Source organism: Petaurus breviceps, unplaced genomic scaffold (genome assembly GCF_028583685.1).
Source record: "Petaurus breviceps papuanus isolate PSGF00001 unplaced genomic scaffold, PetGlider_PUasm1.0 164, whole genome shotgun sequence".
In the NCBI taxonomy this organism is placed as follows: Eukaryota; Metazoa; Chordata; class Mammalia; order Diprotodontia; family Petauridae; genus Petaurus; species Petaurus breviceps.
Window position 1 is genome coordinate 8,661,735 of NW_027185735.1, and position 23,215 is coordinate 8,684,949.

Genomic DNA, 23,215 nt, shown 5'->3' on the forward strand with positions numbered 1-23,215 from the left:
ATAGATAGATAGATAGATAGATAGATAGATAGATAGATAGATAGATAATCTCAGTATGGTGTCACGACTGGTTTGACTTGACTTTGTATATCTAGCATCTAAGAGTTCCCTCCACATTTTAAAAATGCTAGTTGAATTAAATTTTAATATTAAATATAAGTGAATGAAGCAAGTAATGTTAAAACACTTATTAAATAGCTATAGGGGCATGCAATTATGGAGATTATGTGGTCTGAGATTGCATTTGTTATTTGAAGAGATTGCCCATTGTTAAGGATTTCTACATTTATAATATTTAATCTTCTTAACCTTTTTATATTATACTAAGACTATTAGCATGTCTTATTTGAACACTTTGATATGCAGATAAAATAAGATATTTAATACAATAAAAACAAAACATTTATTTTGCCTTATGAAAAAATAAAATAAAATGCAGAACAAATGAATAAGGATTTAAAAGCCTTAATAAGATCTTCAACATACTGTTTCTTGTCTAGAATTGTGATTTTATCTGTCCAGGAAACTCTCTTCAATTACAGAATTAACTAACTCAACTGTAATTCAATCTAAGAGCATTGTTTGGCACACTGAGAATTGAAGTTTTTTGCCCATAGTCACAAAATGATTGTAAATCAGAGACAGGATTTGAATCCTGATCTTTCTGACTTCTATCTACTATATCATGTTATTTCTTCAACTTACACAGTCCATTTATTTTCAAATCCCTTTCACACTTGTCATTAATTTTTCTCTTTAAAAAAATCCAAGGGCAGAAACAGCTAGACACAAAATTGCAAAGGAGGCAAAAGACATCCTTAGCAAGGAAGTTCCTCTTCTTTTCACATAGGAGGACTGCTCACTTAACACTTAACACTTTTCAAGTTCTCTTCATCTCTACCCATTAAAACTTCTTTCAGAAAGCAACTATTATCAGTTACTACCACAGCAGTTTTATTCTTATCTCAGAACTCATTTCTAGATACAGAGGCACCACTGAATGATACAGCAATGTCTGGAGTCAAGAGGACCTAGGGTAAAATGCTGCCTTATACTTAACCTCAGCAAGCCCCAGCTTCCTTATCTATAAAATACAACTAATAATACCACCTACCTCACAGGGTTTTGTGAGGATCATGAGATAATGAATGTATTTTATAAACTTTAAAGAACTATATAAATCTGAGCTATTATTGCCATTGTAGCATGAAAGTTTTTGTTGCCTATTAAAGGAATGCTAGGCATCAACAAGCAAATGGTAAGATGTTTTGTTATTTTGTTTTCAGGAGAGAGGCCCCTTTCTGGAGTCCTTGAAATTATGTCATAGAGGGGGGTTGTCTTTTGTACTTACTCATAAAACCAGGCCTGCTTATGAAGTACATGACAGCAGGTTACCCAAACCAAAACATTAGCTACTTGATAATTGGTACTAGAGGAGGCCGGGATCATTCTGTAAGCCAAGGCAAGCTAAGCATATAAAAGCTATAAGTTGTATTTTCTGGGATACAACTGATTTGTGTTGTGAGACTGTCAGATAATTCATTATTCTTTTATGGTTTTCTCTTAAATAAAATGGCACATGGGGGTGGGTAAGAAATATGAGCAGCATAGTAACAAAGAGCAAATCTTTTCTGTTACTAGGTACAATCTATTACAATAATGCTTTCTCTACCCCTCCAATAATACAAAATTAATTAATTTGTGTATATGGATCTTATTTTACACTATGTGCTAATAAAGTAACTACTACACAACTCTTTACCGATATAGTGCTATAGGGAAGGAAAAAATCTCTTAGTAATAGCTATAGGAATGCCATGTAACCACTTAATAAGGTAAAGACTTAACAAGCCTTTCAGTGAATCAGCAGTTTGTAACCTTTATGTTTGAAATTGCCAAACACAAAGAGATAATTGTAGAAAGATTAAATAAAGATTTTAATTCATCTTAATGAGCATTCTTTAAGAAAATAAGATGCTGTTACTCCCTAAGTAGCAGCTTTATTGGTTGGCTGAGCATGGCTAACATAAAAAGTAAATATGTGAAAACATGTTTGAAGTTATGTAATATAATGTATATTATATATATACTGTATAATATATATATTTATATATATAATAAATAATACAATGTATAAAATAAATGTATATCTACCCTACCAACTTTGGGGACAGGTCACAGAAAGAAGCTCTTTAGAAAAGTACCAGATATCATGTGTCTCTTGTCTTTCTAAAAAAGAGGCCCAACTTGTCAGCTTGACAAAATAAATAACAAACATCACAACTTAAAGGTGATTGCATCTAGAATGACTGAGTTCTATAAACAGGACAACACAGGTTCCCCACTGTGTGGGGAAAAGGTAAGTAGAGCTAACTGATTATACATAACACCAGTTCATTTTGATGGGACTGCCCTTTTAGTTTATCAAGTGATGTGGAAAATATTTTCTCCTAAATATTTTGGTATTCAATTAAGTAAATAGTTATTAAATGCTGCTATGTGAGATACTGTGCTGGGTGCAGAAAAAATATACTACATGTCAGTTTCTAATTCTCCAATACAATTTATCTCTGCTTTTAAGTCTTATGCTAAATTGGCTTAACAAAGTTTTCTTGTACATTTAGCAAGTTATTCACATTTTATATTTCCCTTATAGATATAATTAAAACGCAGAGGTCAGTGTCAATATATCAGTCCCACTGAAGCAGACAACATAGTATATACAACTAATCCAGATTAAATTATAACCTGGTTCTTTTTTTTTTTTTTTTGCCTTTTTGGAGAGCAATTGGGCTTAAGTAACTTGCCCAAGGTTACACAGCTATTTTTTTTTTGCGTGGGTGTGAAGTGTCTGAGGCTGGAACCGAACTCAGGTCCTCCCGACTCCAGGGCCAGCACTTTACTCACTGCGCCACCTAGCCGCCCCTTTGACCTGGTTCTTCATGGTAGGATTTGTAATCTATGCAATCATAAAGGTAATAATAAAATTAAGAAATCTATAAATGTCTTTGAGGAAACATTTTTCATTTCTATTTTACTTGAATGTCTACTCCTTTTGATATATAGGATCATAAAACTAGAATATCTTCCATGTATTCAGAGATTATCTAATCCAACCTCCTTATTTCATAGATGAAAATACTGAAGTCCCAAATGACTGTAACTTGACCAAGGTTGCTCAAATAAAAAATAAAAACTAGAAGTGGGATTTGAATCCAGATCTTATGACTCCAAAGCTAAGTACTCTTTCCACTATGCTACTCTTCCCAGCCAGGGTTTGTTCACTATTATAAAAACTCTACTTGTAACACACACACGGTTTTTTAATATGTGTGTGTTTCTAATAATTACATCAATGTTTCAAAAAACACACTGTTTCATGGATGTGGCTCCTCTCTCCCTCAGTACAGATCATCATGCCAACAGTATAGAAAAATTGCCTTTAATGACTAGATCTCAGTTGAACAACATAGCTTTGTAACTGGGCCCATATTTGGAGGCATTTCAGTTTGTAGGGCTTCTTAAAACTTTGACATGGATGCTAAGCACAGTAAAAATTAATAACTACTTGTTGGCTTGACTAGATACCGATCACAATTTTGAGAACCAGAATCACCTTCATATCATAATTAGGCACCAAAGTTAGACTTTAATGGAGGTTTACCTAATACAATATTTGTAAAATAAAGAGAAATCAACCTTCTGTGAAATTTGGAGTTTATTCTACCCATTTAAAGGTCTATACCTTTTTAATAAGACAAGTAGGACTAGTTGTGCCTTCCTTGGCACAACATTTAAGATAATTGACTTTTTTAAAAGCCCTATAAATTTCCCTCTGCATGTACTAGTAAAATACCTTACATATTAAGGAAATATGTGACTTCAAGTGCTCAATCAGTCTAGATGTTATTATAGATAAGTTAACAACATTTTGGCATGTTAACAAAAGCAAGTGAAATCTTCTGTGCAATGTAATTTCTAAATGAGTTTTTGATGACAGCCTCAAGAATATTATCTTTCAGAAACATAAGATCAGCACAGATAGCTTGATTATGCTTAAAGTAATTTCCTGTGATCCTAGACATTTCTAATTGAAGTTGCCTCACACAAGTGCTAGGAGATTTACATAACGATATTGTGAGGATATACATTTTACAAGTCAGACTTTAACTTAAAAAGTAAATATCCAGTGAAGGAGTCAACTTTTTCCCAGCTAACCAATTTGTTAATAACATTTAATTAGTTGTCCCTTATTAGTGCAATGAAATAAATTAAAGTTAGCACAACTGACAAAATTATAACACATATTAAATATTATGTAACACTGGATATTGTAAAATGGATCTTGATAAGCAAAAATTTTTCTGTTAGTAGCTCCTCCAGTTGCATTTATTTCTGTGGAAGAATAGATTGATATATTGACAATAGAAATCTAAAATATATTTTACTAGCATTGCCTGAGAAATAACTAATGACAAGTGATCACCAGAAATAACAAGCCAGAACTAACCATAAGCCACAAGAAATAAACTTTACTTGTTTACATAACTATATAATTAATAAGGATTATACAAATTCAAAGAAGGCTCAAAATGTAAAATAGGCTAATATAAACCAAAACATTAAAAATGTGGCTTTGAATAATTCTTTCAATCAAATTGCACATTTATAAAGTACATCTTACAACTTAAAAACTAATTTAAAATCAGGACATAGTATCAGAAATTCTATTTTAACATATGTGTGTGTACACATACATATACACCACATATAAATATACATTTGAATTTAATTAAATTTTCTCTTTCAATGTCAAGAAAATTGAGCTCACACCTAGATACATCTTCCTACATTCTATTTTACAATCTATCTTCATACAGGTTTTGGATTCTGATCAATAATAAACATGAAACCAACTAAATGAGTGGCTAAAACAATTATGGTGTATGAGTTAATGAATCATTATTATGCCTTAAAATCATGAATATGTATTTAAGATAAACCATAATAATGCTGTCAGTGGCAAATGAGTAGAACCACAAAAAATGTATCAGCAACATTGTAAAGAAAAACAATTTGAAAAGACTTAAGAACTCTGATCAACATCATCATGACCCATAACTCCAGAGGACTAATAATGAAGCATTCAACCTATCCACTTCATAACAGAGAAGTAATGAACCCAAGGTGCAGAATGAAACATATTTTTGTACATGGTAAATGTGTGGAGTTTTTTGTACCTGACTATGCTTATTTGTTATGAGAGGTAACTAGTTACTCCTCCTCCCCCAAAGAAGGAAAGAAATAAGAGAATCAGTCAATAAACATTCATAAAGTCCCTACTCTGTGGCAAGATTGTGCTAAGTGCTGGGGATACAAAGGAAAATAAAAGACAGTCCTTGGTCTCTGGGAACTCACTGTCTAATGAGCAACTATAGACAAACAAGCTGCGTACATGATAAATTGGGGACCAGTCAACAGAGGGAAGGTTTATGGAAGAGCCTAAAATTTTCCTGTAGAAGGCAGAATTGTAGCTGGGACTTGAGGGAAACCAAGAAAGTAAGGAGGTAGAGATGAAGGAGAGCATTCCAGGCACAAGAGACAGACTGTAGAATGACTTGCCTTTTATCCAGATAGAAATAGTTTAGGATTCCATGAGGAAGCCTAAGGAGAAAATGGAGATGCAGATTTGCCATTTATGGATTTATAGTTCAGGATGCAGTTTTCACAACACAGAATCTTTCTGATCCCTTCCATCTTCTAGCTTTTACTTGAACCTGGCTCCATCCTGATGATGAAGTTTCCCTGGCCAAGCTTTATAAAACTTTTGTGCATTTTTACTCAAACTTCTGGTGAAATGAATTCTGGTGGGTGAATTGGAATACTCATTCCCCATTGCCTTGTCTAGACTTTCCCTCTATGACTATCTCTCAGTAACAGCTCCTCATTTGAGATTCATTCAATCTATTATTACCACTCAGTCAAGATTCTGGTGGCTGTTCTTTACCAAACTCCAAGACATCCTCCTCTTCTCAGGGAGTTCACCACTTGGTTTACTGCCTTTCTCTCCTTACCTACTCCTGTCTTCGAATTAGGGAACTTGATATTCTCTCAAACACACTTCCTTCTTCGACTAAATTCTTACTTCTTCCCACTAAGTTCTTCAACTTACTTATTTGCACGACCTACTCTTCTACCCCATCTTAGGTACATACAGAGATAGTCATGTCCTTTACCTTGCCATTACCATCAAGAGTAACACTTCCATTTTCATAAACTCTGAAATTCTTTTATCTGATTGTAATCTGTTGTCATTCCTCTTTTCCCTCCATCTTGAAACACCTAATTCTGTTCTTTGTCCTCTTCGACATCTCCAATCCCTCCATTAGTTCTTTTCCAGACCATTATTGTTGCACTGACTACATTCCCTTCCCTTCCCTATATCTACCTTTTGGTAAACCTCTTCAACTCTGAACTATCCTCTTCTTTTCAAATTTTCCCTGTCAAGTTCCAGACTTGTATTATTCCCACCATCTGCTGCCTTCACTCCTATTCTTGTCCTACTGAATTAAGCTGAAAAAAAATCATGGAACCATGCTGTTAGGGCCATTGTGAAATATTTTATATAATCTCAATTGGACTCACTGCAGTAAGACAATTCTTTCAAGCCTCTCTAATCAATCACTTTCAAAAACATTTCATCATTCCTCAAGCCCTTCATTGCTTTGCTTACCTCCACTCTCTCAGCTGAGAAAATTGCTTTATGTTTCAGTGAAAATTTTGAGGTCAATTTTCAAGAGCCTCCTATTTTCCCCTCCTCTTCTCATATCACTTACATGCCTTCCTACATTCTTTCCCTCTTCACAGAAGTCTCACAAGTAGTGGTCCTTTTCCATATCAAGGCAAACCCTTTACATGCATAAGTGATCCCATTCCATCTTGTCTTCCTCCACAAATTACCTCCTCCATTATTCCCATTCTCACTAATTTTTAATCTCTCTCTGTCTACTGGCTGTATTCCTACTGCATATAAATATCCCCATATCAAGGGGCGGCCAGCTGGCTCAGTGAGTAAGAGCACAGGCCCCAGAGTTGGGATGATCTGGGATAGAATCTGGGCTCAGATACTTAGCACCACACCCAGAAATAACTAGCCATGTAAACTTGAGCAAGTTACTTAACCACAATTGCTTAAAAAAAAAAATAAATAGACTGCCCCGACCTACTGCCCTGAGCTTCTGCCCCACCATGGCCGCCTACAAGCTGGTGCTGATTCGGCATGGAGAGAGCGCCTGGAACCTGGAGAACCGCTTCAGCGGCTGGTATGACGCGGACCTGAGCCCCCCCGGGCACGAGGAGGCCAAGCGCGGCGGCCAAGCGCTGCGAGATGCTGGCTATGAATTTGATATCTGCTTCACCTCTGTCCAGAAGAGAGCAATGCGTACCCTTTGGACAGTACTAGATGCCATTGACCAGATGTGGTTGCCTGTAGTGAGGACTTGGCGCCTCAATGAGCGGCACTATGGAGGTCTGACAGGCCTCAACAAAGCGGAGACAGCTGCTAAGCATGGTGAGGCCCAGGTGAAGATCTGGCGGCGATCCTATGACATCCCACCACCTCCAATGGAGCCTGACCACCCCTTCTACAGCAACATCAGCAAGGACCGTCGCTATGCAGATCTCACTGAGGATCAGCTGCCTTCCTGTGAGAGCCTGAAAGACACCATTGCCTGCGCTCTACCCTTCTGGAATGAGGAAATTGTCCCCCAGATCAAGGAAGGAAAACGTGTTCTGATTGCAGCTCATGGCAATAGTCTCCGAGGGATTGTCAAGCATCTTGAGGGTCTGTCTGAAGAAGCAATCATGGAGCTGAATTTGCCCACTGGCATTCCCATCGTGTATGAATTGGACAAGAATCTGAAACCAGTCAAGCCCATGCAGTTCCTCGGGGATGAAGAGACTGTTCGCAAAGCCATGGAGGCTGTGGCAGCCCAAGGCAAGGCCAAGAAGTGAAAACAGGCTACCAGCATGTGCCAGCAGTAGCCAGGTCCTTCCCTTCTCACTGTCCCACCACATCTCTCCCCTGCCTGCTCCACACACTGACCATCATCTTAGGGAACACAACACATAGCTGCAGGTGGGGGACTGATGGCTCCTTTTCTCATTTCCTCCCTGTTTCAGACCAATTCTTTTCTCTCTTGTTGCCCTTCCCCGCAACCACATTAGTCAAAATGCCTCCTGGGTGGTTTGGCTCGGTAAGGACCTGGTTAGGAGTTAGGGATGGGGACATAGTAAGAAGTGACCAATGTGGGGAGTTGAAAGAAGCAATTGGTCCAGTTATTGCTATGAGCCAGTCCTGCAAGTAGGGCAGCCCTCTCAGGGGCTGTTGTAGTAAGCTACCTATAACTTGGGTGGTTATTTAACAAATCATGAAAGTCTTATTTCCTCCCTAATTCAAGAAAAATGAATCTGAGAGGTTGAGATTATGTCCCAATGTTTGTCACATTTGCTTTCACAAAAAACCCTTCTAGGCTGGTTATTAGTGACTTTTGAAATTAAACTGTCCCTCTTGGTAGTCATCAGAGATCTCAAGCCACATCAGAGAAGAAAGAGTTCTTTGATTTCTAAGGGGTGGACGAGTATATCTCATTGTGTGTTTTATAGCCCCGCTCTGTTCTGTGGCAGTAAAATGCCCCTCGATCATGTTTAAGTGTATCTCAGTGTCCACTTGCCTCTGTCTAGCCACCTGGGTACTCATCAGTTTTAGCATAACTGTACTAACCTCCCCGCCTTTTTTTGTTGTTCACTATAATAAAAGAGTGATGTGCAATAAAAAAAAATAATAAACAAATAAAAAATCCCCATATCTCTCTCATTCTGAAAAAAACAATGACTTGATCTATGCATTTCCACTATCTTTTGTCCTATATTTTTCCTCCTTTTCATGGCTGAGCTTCTTAAGAAGGTTGCCTACAATGGGCACATCCACTTCCTTTCCTACCATTCTTTTGGTCATCCTTCATTCTCTGGACTTCACTATCATTCCCCCATGCATGCCCCTGCTCACCATGCATTTCACCTCCTTTTTATGTCTCTTCCCCTTTTTGGAATGTAAGTTCCTTGGGGGAAGGAATCTTTGTATATAAAAATCTCTATATTTGTATCTTAAGCACATAGTGCCCAGTACATAGTAAGTACTTAATATATGTGTTATATTATATAAAATATAATATAAAATATATGTTATATTTTCTTATCTTTGTTTTTTCTTATATTTGTATCTTAGGCACATAGTGCCCAGTACATAGTAAGTACTTAATACATGTGTTGATTTGACTAGACTCTCTTTTTAGCTCTCTGCGTTCTGACTTCTGATCTCATCATTCAACTTAAATGGCTCACTCCAAAGTTATCAGTGATCTCTTAGTTGCCAGATCTAATATTACTTTCTCTATGCACATCCTTCTTGACCTATCTTCAGTCTTTGACATTGTCGACTACCCTCTTCTCTTTGATACTCTCGTCAGTTTTTGATAACACTGCTCTCTTCTGTTTTTCTTTCTGTCTGACTGCCCATTCTCACTCTTGCTGGATCTTCCATCCAGCATTCAGGTGGTATCTTCTAATTATGGGTGTACCCTAAGGCTCTCTTCTCCAGCTACACTATTTTGCTTTATGTTATCATCAGCTTCCACAGATTCAGAAATCATCTCTATGAAGATGATTCTTAGATCTTATTTATTTAGCTATCTGTTTATCCAGCCCTAACCTCTTATGACCTTCAGTATTGCATCTACAACTTCCCATTAGATATTTCAAACCATATGTCCTAGCCATTGTGAATTCAATATGTCCAAAATTGAGCTTATTATATTTCTCCCTAAATTCTCCCTTCTCCCAAACATTCCCATTACTTCCCAAGGTAGCGCCACTTCCCCAATCACCCAAGCTCACAACCGTAGTGTCATCCTTGAGTTTTCACTATTGCTACGTGTGTGTGTGTAATCTGTTGTTAAGTCCTGTTGATTCGATCTTAAGATTTCTTGCATAAGCCCTTTTTGTTCCTCTGACACTGCCACAACTTTGGCACAGGCCCTCATCACCTCATGCCTGGACTTCAGCAGTGTGTTGCTTATCTTCCATTCTCAAGTATTTCCCCACTTCCCTGTCCATCCTACACTCAGCTACTAAATTGGTCTTCCTTAATTGCAGATCTGACCATTTCACACACCCCCTATACTCATCTGATAAATACCATTAATTCCCTATTACTTCCAGGATCAAATATAAAATTCTTTCTTGAGCTTTTAAAGTCCTTCATAACCTGTCCTCTTCCTACCTTTCCATTCTTCTTACACCTTATTTCCTCTTACATACTCTAATCCAGTGATCTTCTTTCTGTTCCTTACACATGACACTTCATCTCTTGACACTGAGCATTTTCACTGGTTGTCCCTTATGCCTGTAACTCTCTCCCTCATTTCTGACTACTGGCTTTCCCGACTTCTTTCAAGTCTCAGTTAAATTCTCTGCTTCTACAAGAAGCCTTTCCCTGTCCCCCTTAATGCTAGTGCTTTTACTCTGTAATTATCTCCAATTTATGATAGATAGTGAGAGAGAGAGAGAGAGAGAGAAGTAGATAGATAGATAGATGATAGATAGATAGATAGATAGATAGATAGATAGATAGATAGATAGATAATCTTATTTGTACATAATTGTTTGCAGATTGTCTCTTCCATAAGACTATGAGTTCCTTGAAGAAAAGGACTATTTTTGTGTTTCTTTTTATCTTCCAGCACACACTCCCTGGAATATATTAGGTGCTTTTTTACTTGAATTCGTGGACACTTCTCATCCCTGATCAATCCATACAACCTTTTTTCTGAAATCTTTGAACTACCACTGGCCATGTTTCTGCTTTCCCAAATTTATGCAGTTTCTCATGGCCACCTCTTCCTCAGCTCCTTAGTCCCTAGCATGATCATCACTGTTTTATAGAAAAAGCAGACTCTGCATTTCTTTGAACATAAAATGTAGTTCTAGACTTCTAGGTGCCACTCTTAGGTAACATCTCTTCAAGACATGTGCTTTCAAAGTTTCTGACTAGATAAGAATAGATACTAGCAGGTTATCCATACATCAAGAAATGCTTCTCTGATATTTTAGCAACTCTGCAAACTTCTTGTTTCTACGCAGGAAATTTATGCATACCTTGTGGAATAATTAGTCACTACCAGAATTTGACTTATGTCTTTACTCCTTCCTTCCAGAGATAGAATGTCAATGCAGACAAGTTTCAAAGCTTTTTAAGAGATTATATTCTTTCCAAATATGCAACACAATTTTACAGTATTTTCCTTTGCACATAATGTGCATATGTCTCACATTTCTTAACGACATCTGTGACCCTCATGGGACAGTAAAGCCTGTCCCTTACTAGTTTTAAGGTCCTCTCTTGACCTATATGTCCAAAACCATTATCTAAAACTTCTTTGGTCATAGTGTGTATATTCTGGGTAGCAACAACTGCTTCCTGATACCAAGTATGGGATTACTGACAGTGTAGCACAGTTCTCCATTGAGAATCTCCAACTTCCTTGATTACCTGAATGTTAAGGGGTCTAGAGACTGAATCCTTTAGCATCACTGCCTAATTTCTTTGCTTGTATCACTTCTCAGTGATATCGCCTATTCTCCCTGCCAATCACCCACAGACAACAGAGACAGAGAAGGCTGATTCATTGAAATAAAGTTTAAATACTTCTTATGATATTGTCTGGTAAAAGTTCCAAAATCACAGCTATATTTCCCAGCTCCCTATATGTCACATATTACTTTCACCCTTTCCTTAGATATTACTATAGCTTAGGTATGATATGGTCTTTAGGTCTGGCAACTAATGTTGAGTAAAAATATTAATGCTGTAACTATGTTTTAGACATAAGTTTGATGGAAAAAATTTTTATTAATTTAAAATTATCCTAAGTCCATGCATTCCCAACTTAAAGAGAAACATATGCAAACTGACAGTCTTCCCTCTCCCTTGCCCTTGAACATTTTTTTAACCAGAAGACAATTCGAGGTAAAATTCATAGAAATATTGAAAAAGGAAAAGGACACAAGGTGTTAGAAGACAGTTACAGGTTAATATTCTATTCCATGTAATGGAACAATAACAACTTAATCTTATTCAAAAATTTTTTTCCTTTGATACTTCCTTCAAAACTTTTCAAAGAACATTAAAAGACTATCTTCCCTGCAATCAATGCCCAAATGGGGAAAGAGGATATCTCCCTTAAGTGAATCATAACTCTCTTCTTTTTAGGGGATGGGGAAGGTACTCTTATCTACAAATGAGGTATTTATTATTGTAAATTTGTTTATCACCCTTAATCCATTAGCCAAGACTAGTTTCCATTTTTGACCTTTTAAGCACTTTCCTAAAGGGAAGGTCTGAAAACGACTCTAAACATGCTCAATGAATCAATATTTATTAAGCACCTCCTATGTCCCAGGTACTGTTTCTAAGCACTGGGTGATATAAAAAGAGGCAAAAGTCAGAACCTGCACTCAAATAGTTTATAATACAATGGGTGAGACAACATTCAAAAAAATATGTAGAAAGCAAGCTACATAAAGAATAAATAGGAAGTAATTAACAGGGGAAAGTACTAGATAAGAGGGGTTGGGGGAAACTTCCAGTAAAAAGTAGAATTTTATTTGGGACTTAAAGGAAGCCAGGGAGGTCAGTAGTTAGGCTGATGGAGGGAGAGTGTCCCAGGCATGGGGGACAGCCAAAGAGAATGCCTAGAACCAAGAGGAGTGCCTTGCTGTTACTGTACTGAAGAATGTGTGGCAGAGTATAAAAGACTGGAAAAATCTGGAGGCTAGGCTGTGAAGGGCTTTGAATGCCAAAGACAGAATGTTGTATTTGATCCTGGAGGCAATAGGGGGCATTAGAGTTTATTGAGTAGGGAATTATATGGTAAGAACTTTGCTTTAGGAAAATTAATTGGGTGGCTGAATGAGGATGGACTGGAGTAAGGAGAGACTTGAGGGAGGCTAATACAATAGAACAGGCATGAGGTGACTAGGTCTTGTACTAGAGGGATAGCAGTGTCAGAGGCAAGAAGAGAGCATATTCAACAGATGCAAATGTGAAACTGGCTAGACTTACCAACAGATTGGTTATGAGAAAGTGTCAAAGATAACAGCTAGGTTATATATTTTTTTTTAAGTTGAACTAGAAATGAGATTTTTGTTTTTATTTTCTTTTTAATATGCTTCCACACTAGCATAAGCCAAATTTATGATTATCTAGTGCTACTACTCATCTTTGATGAGTAATGTCTGAATTAGAACTTGTTTAGAATGTGTCAGTCGAATTTTGTAGCTATGCTCCCTACACAGTCTTTTCCATTATTAGTAATAATCCACCACAAAGCTAAGAGCTCATTTGTAACAAATCTGCCCATTACTCAAGCTTCTCCTAACAAATGCAGCATATTTCCTGTGACCATTACTGTCTTCATACAAGACTGATTCCAAGGATCTGCACACCTACCTTTCCATTCTTCTACCTTACATTTTCTTCCCTTTGCAATGTACTCTATGATCCAGTGACAGGGGTCTGCTTGTCATTCTTCAAACAAGACACTCCATCTCTTGTATCTGGGCTCTCTTTGGCTGTTCCCTGTGCCTGGAATGCTCTCCCTCTTTATCCCTGTCTCCTGGCTTCCTTCAAGCCCCAATTAAAATCTTATCTTCTACAGGAAGCCTTTCCCAATCTCCCTTAATTTGACTTAATTCTCTCTCTCTGTTAATTATTTCCTTTTATCCTGTATATACTTTGTGCATTTTTAGTATGTTTTCTCTCCCATAAGACTGAAGTTCCTCAAGGGCAGGACTGTCTTTGGCCTTTTGTTGAATCCTTGAATCCTTAGAACCATGTCTGGCACTTAGTAGGTATGTAATTAATGCTATCTGATAATTGAGTGAGAAAAAACCAGCAGCAAAGGTACAAGTTAAAGGAGAAAGCAATACAGCAAGGCTGAGTTGAGCAGTGAGGAGAAGAGGCCAAGTAGGACAAACAACACCTATAGGCATGGAAGAACAAAAGACTCAGGCTGAAACTAATGGTTGTATCCCCACATACTGTGTTTACTCTTTTCTTTTAATTTTTTTTTCAAATGCTTTATTAACTTCTCATTTACATCATTCATTTCTGCCAGATTTTGAGTTACAAATTTTTCCCCTTTGTCCCCTACCCACCAACCCCAAAATAGAAGTCCCACAGGATATCCCCTCCTCCAATCTGCTCTCTCCCATGTCTTCTCTCATACCCCCTTCGACTTTTCCAGAAGGGCATGGTAGATCTCTCTATGCCCAATGTCTGTATAAATTATTTCCCAATTACAAGTAAAATAGTATTAATAATTGTATTTATATATTTTTAAACATTTGATTTTAAAGCTTTAAATTCCAGATTCATTCCCTTGCTCCCTTGTCACCCCCCCCCCCCCTTACTGGGAAGATAAGCAATTCAATATAGGTTGTACATGTGAAGCTATGCATAACATTACCATAGTGGATATATTGTAAAAGACTGACTATATTTCCCTCCCTCCTATCCTACTTCCCACTTGTTCTATTCTCTACTTTGATCCTGTCCTTTTTCAAAACTGTGTGCTTCCAGTTTCCCCCCTTCCCACAGCCTACCCTCCCTTCCATCATACTCCTTCTCATCCCCTTCCCCCCTACTCACTTGTAGGGGGAGATACACTATTTAGTGTATATGTCATTCACTCCCTGAGACAAAGTCAATGAGAATAAGGTTTTGCCTTTTTGCCTTCCTGTTCTTCCCCTTCATTGTAAAGATTTTCCCTTGCCTCTTCTAAATGAGATAGGTTACCCCATTCTATCTCTCCCCATCTCCTCTCATTATATTCCTTTCTCGCCTCTTATTTCACCTTTTAAGTATCATCCCTTCCTATTAAATGGGTCCTGTGCCCTCTATCTATGTATACCTGTAAACATATTTTCACAGACTCATATATGTATTCATATGCCCATATAACCTCCTATATAGATATAGATAGATAGATAGATAGATAGATAGATAGATAGATATTCCCTTCAACTATTTTCATACTGACAAAAGTTTCATCAGTTAAAATTATCTTTTTTCCATGTAGGAATGTTAATAGTTCAAACTTGATAAGTTCCTTATGATTTCTTTTCCCTGTTTACCTTATCATGCTTCTCTTGCTTCTTGTATCTGAATGCCAAATTTTCTATTCAACTCTGGTTATTTTCATCAAGAATACTTGAAAGTCCTCTATTCCACTGAATGACCATATTTTCCCCTGAAACATGATACTCAGTTTTGCTAGGTAGGTGATTCTTGGTTTTAATTACAGCTCCTTTGCCCTCTGGAATATCATATTCCAAGCCCTTCGATCCCTCAGTGTAGAAGCTGCCAGATCCTGGGTTATCCTGATTGTGTTTCCACAATATTAAAATTGTTTCTTCCTGGCTGCTTGTAATATTCTCTCCTTGATCTGGGAATTTCTGAACCCGACTATAATATTCCTAGGAGTTTTCTTTTGGGGATCTTTTTCAGGAGGTGATCAGTGGATTCTTTCAACCTCTATTTTGCCCATTGATTCTAAAACATCTGGGCAGTTTTCCTTAATAATTTCTTGGAGAATGACTTCTAGGTTCTTTCTTTGATCATGGCTTCCAAGTAGTGCAATAATTTTTAAGTTATCTCTCCTGGATCTATTTTTGATGTCAGTGGTTTTTCCAATGAGATATTTCACATTGCCTTCTATTCTTTCATTTATTTGGATCTATTTAAAAGCATCTTGATTTCTTATAAAGTCACTAGCTTCCATTTGTTCCAATCTAATTCTGAAGGAATGATTCCCTTCAGTGAGCTTTTGAGATGCATTTTCCACCTGGCAAACTCAGCTTTTAAAGCATTCTTCTCCTCATTGCCTTTTTTAGCCTCTTTTGCCATTTGAATTCCTCTATTTTTTAAGGTATTATTTTCCTCAGTCAGGCTGTTGACTCTCATTTAATAATTTTCTTGCATCGTTCTCATTTCTCTTCCCAATTTTTCCTCCACTTCTCTTATTTACTTCTTAATGTCCTCTATGGCCTATAACCAGCTCATATTAATCTTGGAAGCTTTTGGTGCAGGAGTTCTGACTTCATTGTCTTCCTTTTCCATGCTTTGATCCTTTTTTTCCCCAAAATAGGAGTCTAATGTTGGATTGCTTTGCTTGGTTTTCTTCCTTTGCCTGCTCATTTTGCCACTCAATTACTTGACTTTTGGGCTTTTTTGTCACAGTAAGACTCTGCTACCAGATAGGGGAGTTTCATACCAAACACTGGGGTTTTCTCAGCTGCCGAAGGTATTAGTTGGTGCCCTCTTTGAAGCCTCCACACACTCTGGCAATCTGGTCACATACCCCAAAACCTCCACCCTAGACTGCAATCCAGATCCAAGCAAGTTAAAGCAAGAGCGATTTCCCCTCAGACTGGACACTTTGTCCCCCTACACTCTGCAGGCCAGGAGCTGAAGCTTCCAGGTGGTGGCAGCTTTGTCGCAGCCCTCAGTGGCTTCTCCCTGCAGGGGATAAAGACAGATGCACTCCCAACTTCTGGCTCCCAAAGTCCACACTGCACTGACCTCTCACTTTGTGCTTAGCATCTATGTGTTGATAATTCTGGAAATGGCCACAGTTGCTGGTGATTTGAAGTCCCTCCAGCTGATGGTTGGTCAGACCCACCCTGGGGCTAAAACCTCAGTGTGGGGCTGGTCTCAGCTCCCAGAGTGCTACACTGGCCAATTCCTGCCAGCCTGCCACGCTGTCCTCAGCTGGCAGTTAGCTACTCTGTATCATTTTGTTGGTTCTGTAGCTCCAAAGTTTGTTCAGAGTCCCCTTTTACATGAATTGGAGGTGGTGGGAGCTGGAGCTGGGGGGAGGTCCTGTTTCTACTCTGCCATCTTGACTCAACCCCAAGCTGTCTCTGTTTCTTTTCTCCCAATATTTCCAGTGTCTTGAATTTTTGCCCCAAGTTTAAAGATGTCAGGGTCTCACTAGAGACAAACAAATTCAAATTAGCACAGAGAACCAAAACTCTGCCTAAATATGAGGAATATCCTAACTAGAGGCCCTGAGATATTATGACTGAACTAGTAACCATTCATTTACTATAAATTCCGTAAAGTAGCTGAGAAGAGGACTATGTGGGTATATGTGGGTGGATTACCTTGCCAGCTAAGCTTTTTTTTTTAATTAACTAATTATTGTAACTATGTGTGGCTGATTAAGTCACTGGAGATAAAGGGAGTGGGAAAGAGAGGTAATGAAGGGCCAACTGTACCCTACACTGAAATACCTATGGCCACCAATATTATAAAACGTAAAACAAAATTCTAAATATGTGGTACTACACAAATAACAGTAAATCAAATATGAAATTTAGTAGAAATAGGATAATGAAAGCATTTGATTTCTATATGAAGAATAAGTGATTAAATCACACACAGTATTGTGATTTGAAATATTGAATACTGAGATTAAGTATTATCATGAAAATAATCCATAAGAAACCAGAAAATCAAATGCAAGCAAAATTAAAGCCAGACAAAAAGAAATAAAAACAGATTTTAAAAATAAGCTGTAGAATTTTGTGAAAAAGGAGTAAATTTCACTTTTTAAATGTGCATCAAAATTTAAAATCAACAACCAACATCTTCCCTAAATTAGCAAAAGAAATTGGCCTCCTTCTATTTCAAACTCAGTACTGAACATACAGTATAAAAGTAGTCAGAAGAAAATATGTAGCATTAAGGCTACATAAGCAGAGGAAAAAATAAAGAGAAACACATATTATTCATTATTTTCTGTAACTACATATCAATGTATGTACATATTATGAACGTATGTGTAATATGTATCCCAAAGAGTTCTAACTTGTAGCAGTGGTAGACTGGGGTGATAAGCTGGGTTGCACAGCTCTGATTTGTTTTCCCTTCCTTTCTACTACTAACTCATTGACTGCTAAATATGCTGGCATTAATTTTATTTTTTGATCAAGGAAGGTGTGGCAAAGGATCTTAAAAAAAAAAAAGAAAGAATAAGAGGCCCTAGCATTCTGGCAAACCTCAGGAAAGAACCTAAAGAGAGAAAGGAAATACAAAATTTGCTACCTTGGTGTGTATAGTTTGAGTTGGAATTTTAGCAATAGAGGAGTTGTTCCTCTTTCCAGGAAGTCCATCAAAAGTGAGATAACTCTGAATCTGAGTTCCTTCTGGGCAGATTAAACTGATTTTGAAAGAATATCCAAGAGTGTGGCTAATCACTGTTCATCCTATGGAATGGCTACCTTTTTAATGCACTCGAAGGATTTACTTACATTTCATAAAGGAATCACAGGGAATGGCCTCATTTATATAATTTAGTTTAACCACTCATTATCAGCTCCTTTTCTATGATTAGGTCCTGGTTTTCCAAAGACCAAGTACTTACATTTGCAAAATAAATACAAGATAGTTTTAGGAGGGAGAACATAGCAGCAGAAGATTCAAGAAAGATTTCATGGGGGCAGAGTCAAGATGGCAGAGTAGAAACACGACCTCTGAGCGACTCCGGGTTCCACCTTCCCCAATCAATGTAAAAAGGGGACTTTGAACAAACTTTGGAGCTGCGGAACCCACAAAATAACACAGAAAACCTAATCTGCTGAGGACAGGCTGGCAGGCCGGCAGGAATCAGCCAGCACAGGGCTCTGGAAGCTGAGCCTGGCCTGCCTGCGCCAGCAGTTTTAGACCCAGGGCTGGCCTGACCATCCCTCAGCCTGGAGGGACTCCAGATCAGCAGCAGCTGTGGCTCTTTGCAGAATTATCAACACATAAATGCGAAGGACAAAGTGAGAGGTCAGTGCAGTGTGGACTTTGGGACCCAGTGAGTGGGAGTGCATAGGTTTTTGCCCCCGGAGTGAGAAGCCGTTGAGACTCCAGCACAGCCAGCCTGTGCCAGGTGGCAACTTCAGCTCCTGTTCATCAGAGTATAGGGGGACGAGGCAACCAATTTGAAGGGTAATCAATCTTGCATTAACCTGCTTGGATCAGGACTGCAGTCTACGGTGGAGGTCCTGGGATGTGTGTCCAGCTTGCCAGAGTGTGTGGAGCCCTCAGAAGGGCACCCATCTAATACCTCCAGCAGCTTAGAAAATGCCAGAGTTTGGGACAAAAGCTGCCCTGTCTGGTGGCAGAGTCTTATGGTGGCAAAAAGCCCAGGGGTTAAGTGACTGAGGGGTGACATGACAAGGCAAAAGAAACAAAGGAGACAAAAGATTCCAACATTAGACTCCTATTTTGGGGACAAAAAGGAGTAAAGCATGGAACAGGAGGAAGACAGTGAAGTCAGAACTCCTGCACCAAAAGCTTCAAAGGAAAATGTGAGCTGGTTACAGGCCATAGAGAACTTTAAGAAGCAGATAAGAGAAAGGGAGGAAAAATTGGGAAGAGAAATGAAAACGATGCAAGAAAATTATGAAATGAGAGTCAAAAACCTGACAGAGGAAAATAACACCTTAAAAAATAGACTAACTCAAATGGCAAAAGAGGCTCAAAAAGGCAATGAGGAGAAGAATGCTTTAAAAAGCTGAATTTGCCAGATGGAAAAAGCATCTCAAAAGCTCAATGAGGAGAATCATTGCTTCAGAATTAGATTGGAGTAAATGGAAACTAACAACTTTATGAGAAATCAAGATGCTGTTAAACAGATTCAAACAATGAAAGAAGTCAAGTGAAATATCTCATGGGAAAAATCACTGACCTGGAAAATAGATCCAGGAGAGATAATCTAAAAATTATTGGACTACCACAAAGCCATGATCAAAGAAAGAACCTAGAAATCATACTCCAAGAAGTTCTCAAAGAAAACTGCCCTCATGTTTTAGAACCAGAGGGCAAAATAGAGGTTGAAAGAATCCACTGACCACCTGCTGAAAAAGATCCCCAAAAGAAAACTTTCAGGAATATTATAGTCAGGTTCCAGAATTCCCAGATTAAGGAGAGAATATTACAAGCAGCAAGGAAGAAACAATTTGAATATTGTAGAAACACAATCAGGATAACCCAGGATCTGGCAGCTTCTACACTGAGGGATCAAGGGGCTTGGAAAATGATACTCCAGAGGGCAAAGGAGCTGGGATTAAAACCAAGAATCACCTACTCAGGAAAACATTGATAAGGAACTTATCAAAGTTGAACTATTAACATTCCTACAAAGAAAAACAGTAATTGTAACTGATGCAACTTTTGTCAGTATGAAAATCATTGAAGGGAATAGAAATTATGTGTGTGTGTATATATATATATATATAGGCATATGAATACATATATAAGTCTGTGAAAATATGTTTACAGGAATTCATAGATAGAGGGCACGGACCAATTTAACAGGAAGGGATGATACTTAAAAGGTGAAATTAAGAAGTGAGAGAGGAATATAATGAGAGGAGATGAGGAGAGACAGAATGGGGTAAACTATCTCATAAAGAAGAGGCAAGGGAAAATGGTTACAATGGAGGGGAAGAATAGGAAGGCAAAAGGGCATGGGTCAACCTTATTTTCATTGAATTTGGTTTGGGGATGGAAAGAAATACACACTAAATAGGGTATCTCACCCTACAGGAGAGTAGAGGGGAAGGGGATGAGAGGGGGGATGATGGAAGGGAGGGAAGGCTGAGAAGGAGGGAAGTTGGAAGCATCCAATTTTGAAAAGGGACAGTATCAAAGTAGAGAATAGAAGAAGTAGGAGGTGGGATAGGAGGGAGGGAAATATAGTCAGTCTTTTACAATATACATACTATGTTATTGTTTTGCATTAGCTACACATATCCAACCTGTACTGAACTGCTTATCTTCCCAGTAATGGTGGGTGACAAGGGACAAAGAGAATGAACCTGGAATTTAAAGTTTTAAAATAAAATATTTTAAATACATATACTATTATTAATACTATTTTACATGTAATTGGGAAATAAGATATACAGGCACTGGGGCATAGAGATCCACCATGCCCTACTGGAAAAGTTGAAATTGGTATGGGAGAAAATATGGGAGAGAGCAGATTGTAGGAGGGTATATCCTGTGGGACTGCAATTTTGGGGTGGTGGGTAGGGGAAAATGGGGAGATTTGCAACTCAAAATCTGGCAGAAATTCATGATGTAAATAAGAAGTTAATAAAGCATTTGAAAAAATGAAAAAAAAATCATAAAAATTTAAAACAATTTAAAAAAATAAAGATTTCATGTTGATGGTGGTACTTGAGCTGACTTTTTAAAAAATAAGTTCTTATTATTGATGTTATTTGTTTTATTACACCACAATAATTTTTCCCAATATTCCCTCCCCTCTTTCTAGAGAACCATTACATATAACAAGTAATACTTTTTAAAGACAAAAAAAGAAATAGAAAATATTCAGCATAACTGAATGATCCATCAAAAAAAGTCAGAAAATATGTGCAATGTAACAGGCTTATGGATCTACCATCTCTGCAAAAGGGAGTTGGAGCGTCTTTCAAAATAAGTTGTTCTGTGTAATTTACAACATTCACTTTCAAGGTTGTTGTGGGGTTTTTTTGCATTTTTTCCATTTATGCTGTGGTGATTATATATGTGTGTATACATATATACATACATATACACACAATATACACATGCGTGCATTTATATATGTGTGTGTGTATGTGTACATACACACATACACACACATCTTTGGTTTTGCTTATTTCACTCTGGATCAAACCTTGTAGTTCTTCCAATGCTTCTCTGTATTCATCACATTAATCATTTCCCATAGCTTAGTAATAGTTTGTGAATTCACGTGCCACAGTTTGTTTCACCATTCTGTAATCTATGGGCATCTTTTTTGTTTCTAATTCTTTGCTATCACAAGAATTGCTACTACAAAGATTTTGATGGTTGTGTGTGTGTGTGTGTGATCAATCAATAAGCCTTTTTTAAGCACCTACTTTGTGTTAGGCACTGTGTTAAGCATCACTGGGGATGCAAAAAGGGGCAAAAAGACAGTCCCAGTTCTAAAGGAGCTTACAGTCTCTGGGGGAGACAACATGCAAACAAAGACAAAGAAAGCAAGCTATTTACAGAATAAATACAAAGCAATTGAAAGAGGGAAGTCATTGGAATTTAGAGATCTTTGGAAGAGGCTTTCTCTAGACGGAGAGGTTTTAGGTGAAACTTAAAGGCAACCAAGCAGGCCTTAATTGAACCAGAAGAGAGAGAGTACTACAGGCATGGAGGAACAGCCAGAGAAAATCTTGAGTCAAGAGATGGAGTATGTTGTTTGTGGAACATACAGGAGTACAGCACCACTGGATCAAAGAGTAAGTGTTGGGGTATAAGGTATAAATAATTGTTATGGTAGAGGAAGGTTATGAAGTACTTTGAATGCTAAACAGAGAATTTTCTTTTCTTGTCTTACTATTGCTAGCACTTTCAGAATTATATCAAATAACAATACTCCTGTATTATTTTATTACTGTGTTTATTAGTAAAAGTTCTATTGTTTTTCCTTTGCATATGATGGATTTTTTGTGTGTTTTAGATAGATAATTTTTATTATATTAAAAAGTCTTAGTACTCCTATACTTGTAGAGTTTTTTAGTATAAATGTGTGTTATAGTTTGTCAAAGGCTTTTCCCACATATATGTAACACCAAGCACAAGCAACTTCCAGGTTCGGATTATGAGCATAGCAAACTCCATTTATTTAGTGACAGATTAAGGCAAAACATTTACAGAAAATAAAATACAGCATTCACCATGTGTAACTCAATAATTTAGTAAGTTCTCAATTCAATCACAAGGTATTAAGGTCCAAGTACTCCACCCCTGGAAAATACATTCATTTAGTCAATCACATTGTCTTCTCTATATTCAACTGGAGATTAGTTTCCAATCAGAAACAAACTACGTTCATTTGGTCAGTCAAAAAGCACAAAAATCGCAGTCTCTCTCTGTCTCTCTGCCTCTCTGTCTCTGTTTCTTTCTCTGTCTCTGTCTCTCTCTGTCTCTGTCTCTGTCTCTCTCTCTGTCTCTCTCTGTCTGTCTCTCTCTTTCTGTCTCTCTCTGTCTGTCTCTCTGTCTCTCTCTCTTTGTCTCTCT

General features: G+C 37.6%; 2 protein-coding genes across 2 annotated transcripts in view; one reads left to right on the forward strand and one right to left on the reverse strand.

Moving 5' to 3' along the window:
• Positions 1-23,215, reverse strand: part of SLC25A21 (solute carrier family 25 member 21) — a 762,825-nt gene that overhangs the window by 226,107 nt on the left and 513,503 nt on the right. The gene's annotated exons all lie outside the window — the stretch shown is intronic.
• On the forward strand, positions 7,217-8,159 carry LOC138156823 (phosphoglycerate mutase 1). Its single transcript, XM_069082269.1, has one exon. The coding sequence runs from the start codon at positions 7,249-7,251 to the stop codon at positions 8,011-8,013; it is 765 nt and encodes a 254-aa protein (XP_068938370.1). The 5' UTR covers positions 7,217-7,248; the 3' UTR covers positions 8,014-8,159.

Excerpts from the sequence above, each read along its gene's own strand:
- LOC138156823 (XM_069082269.1), top strand. The coding sequence starts at position 7,249 with ATGGCCGCCTACAAGCTGGTGCTGATTCGGCATGGAGAGAGCGCCTGG.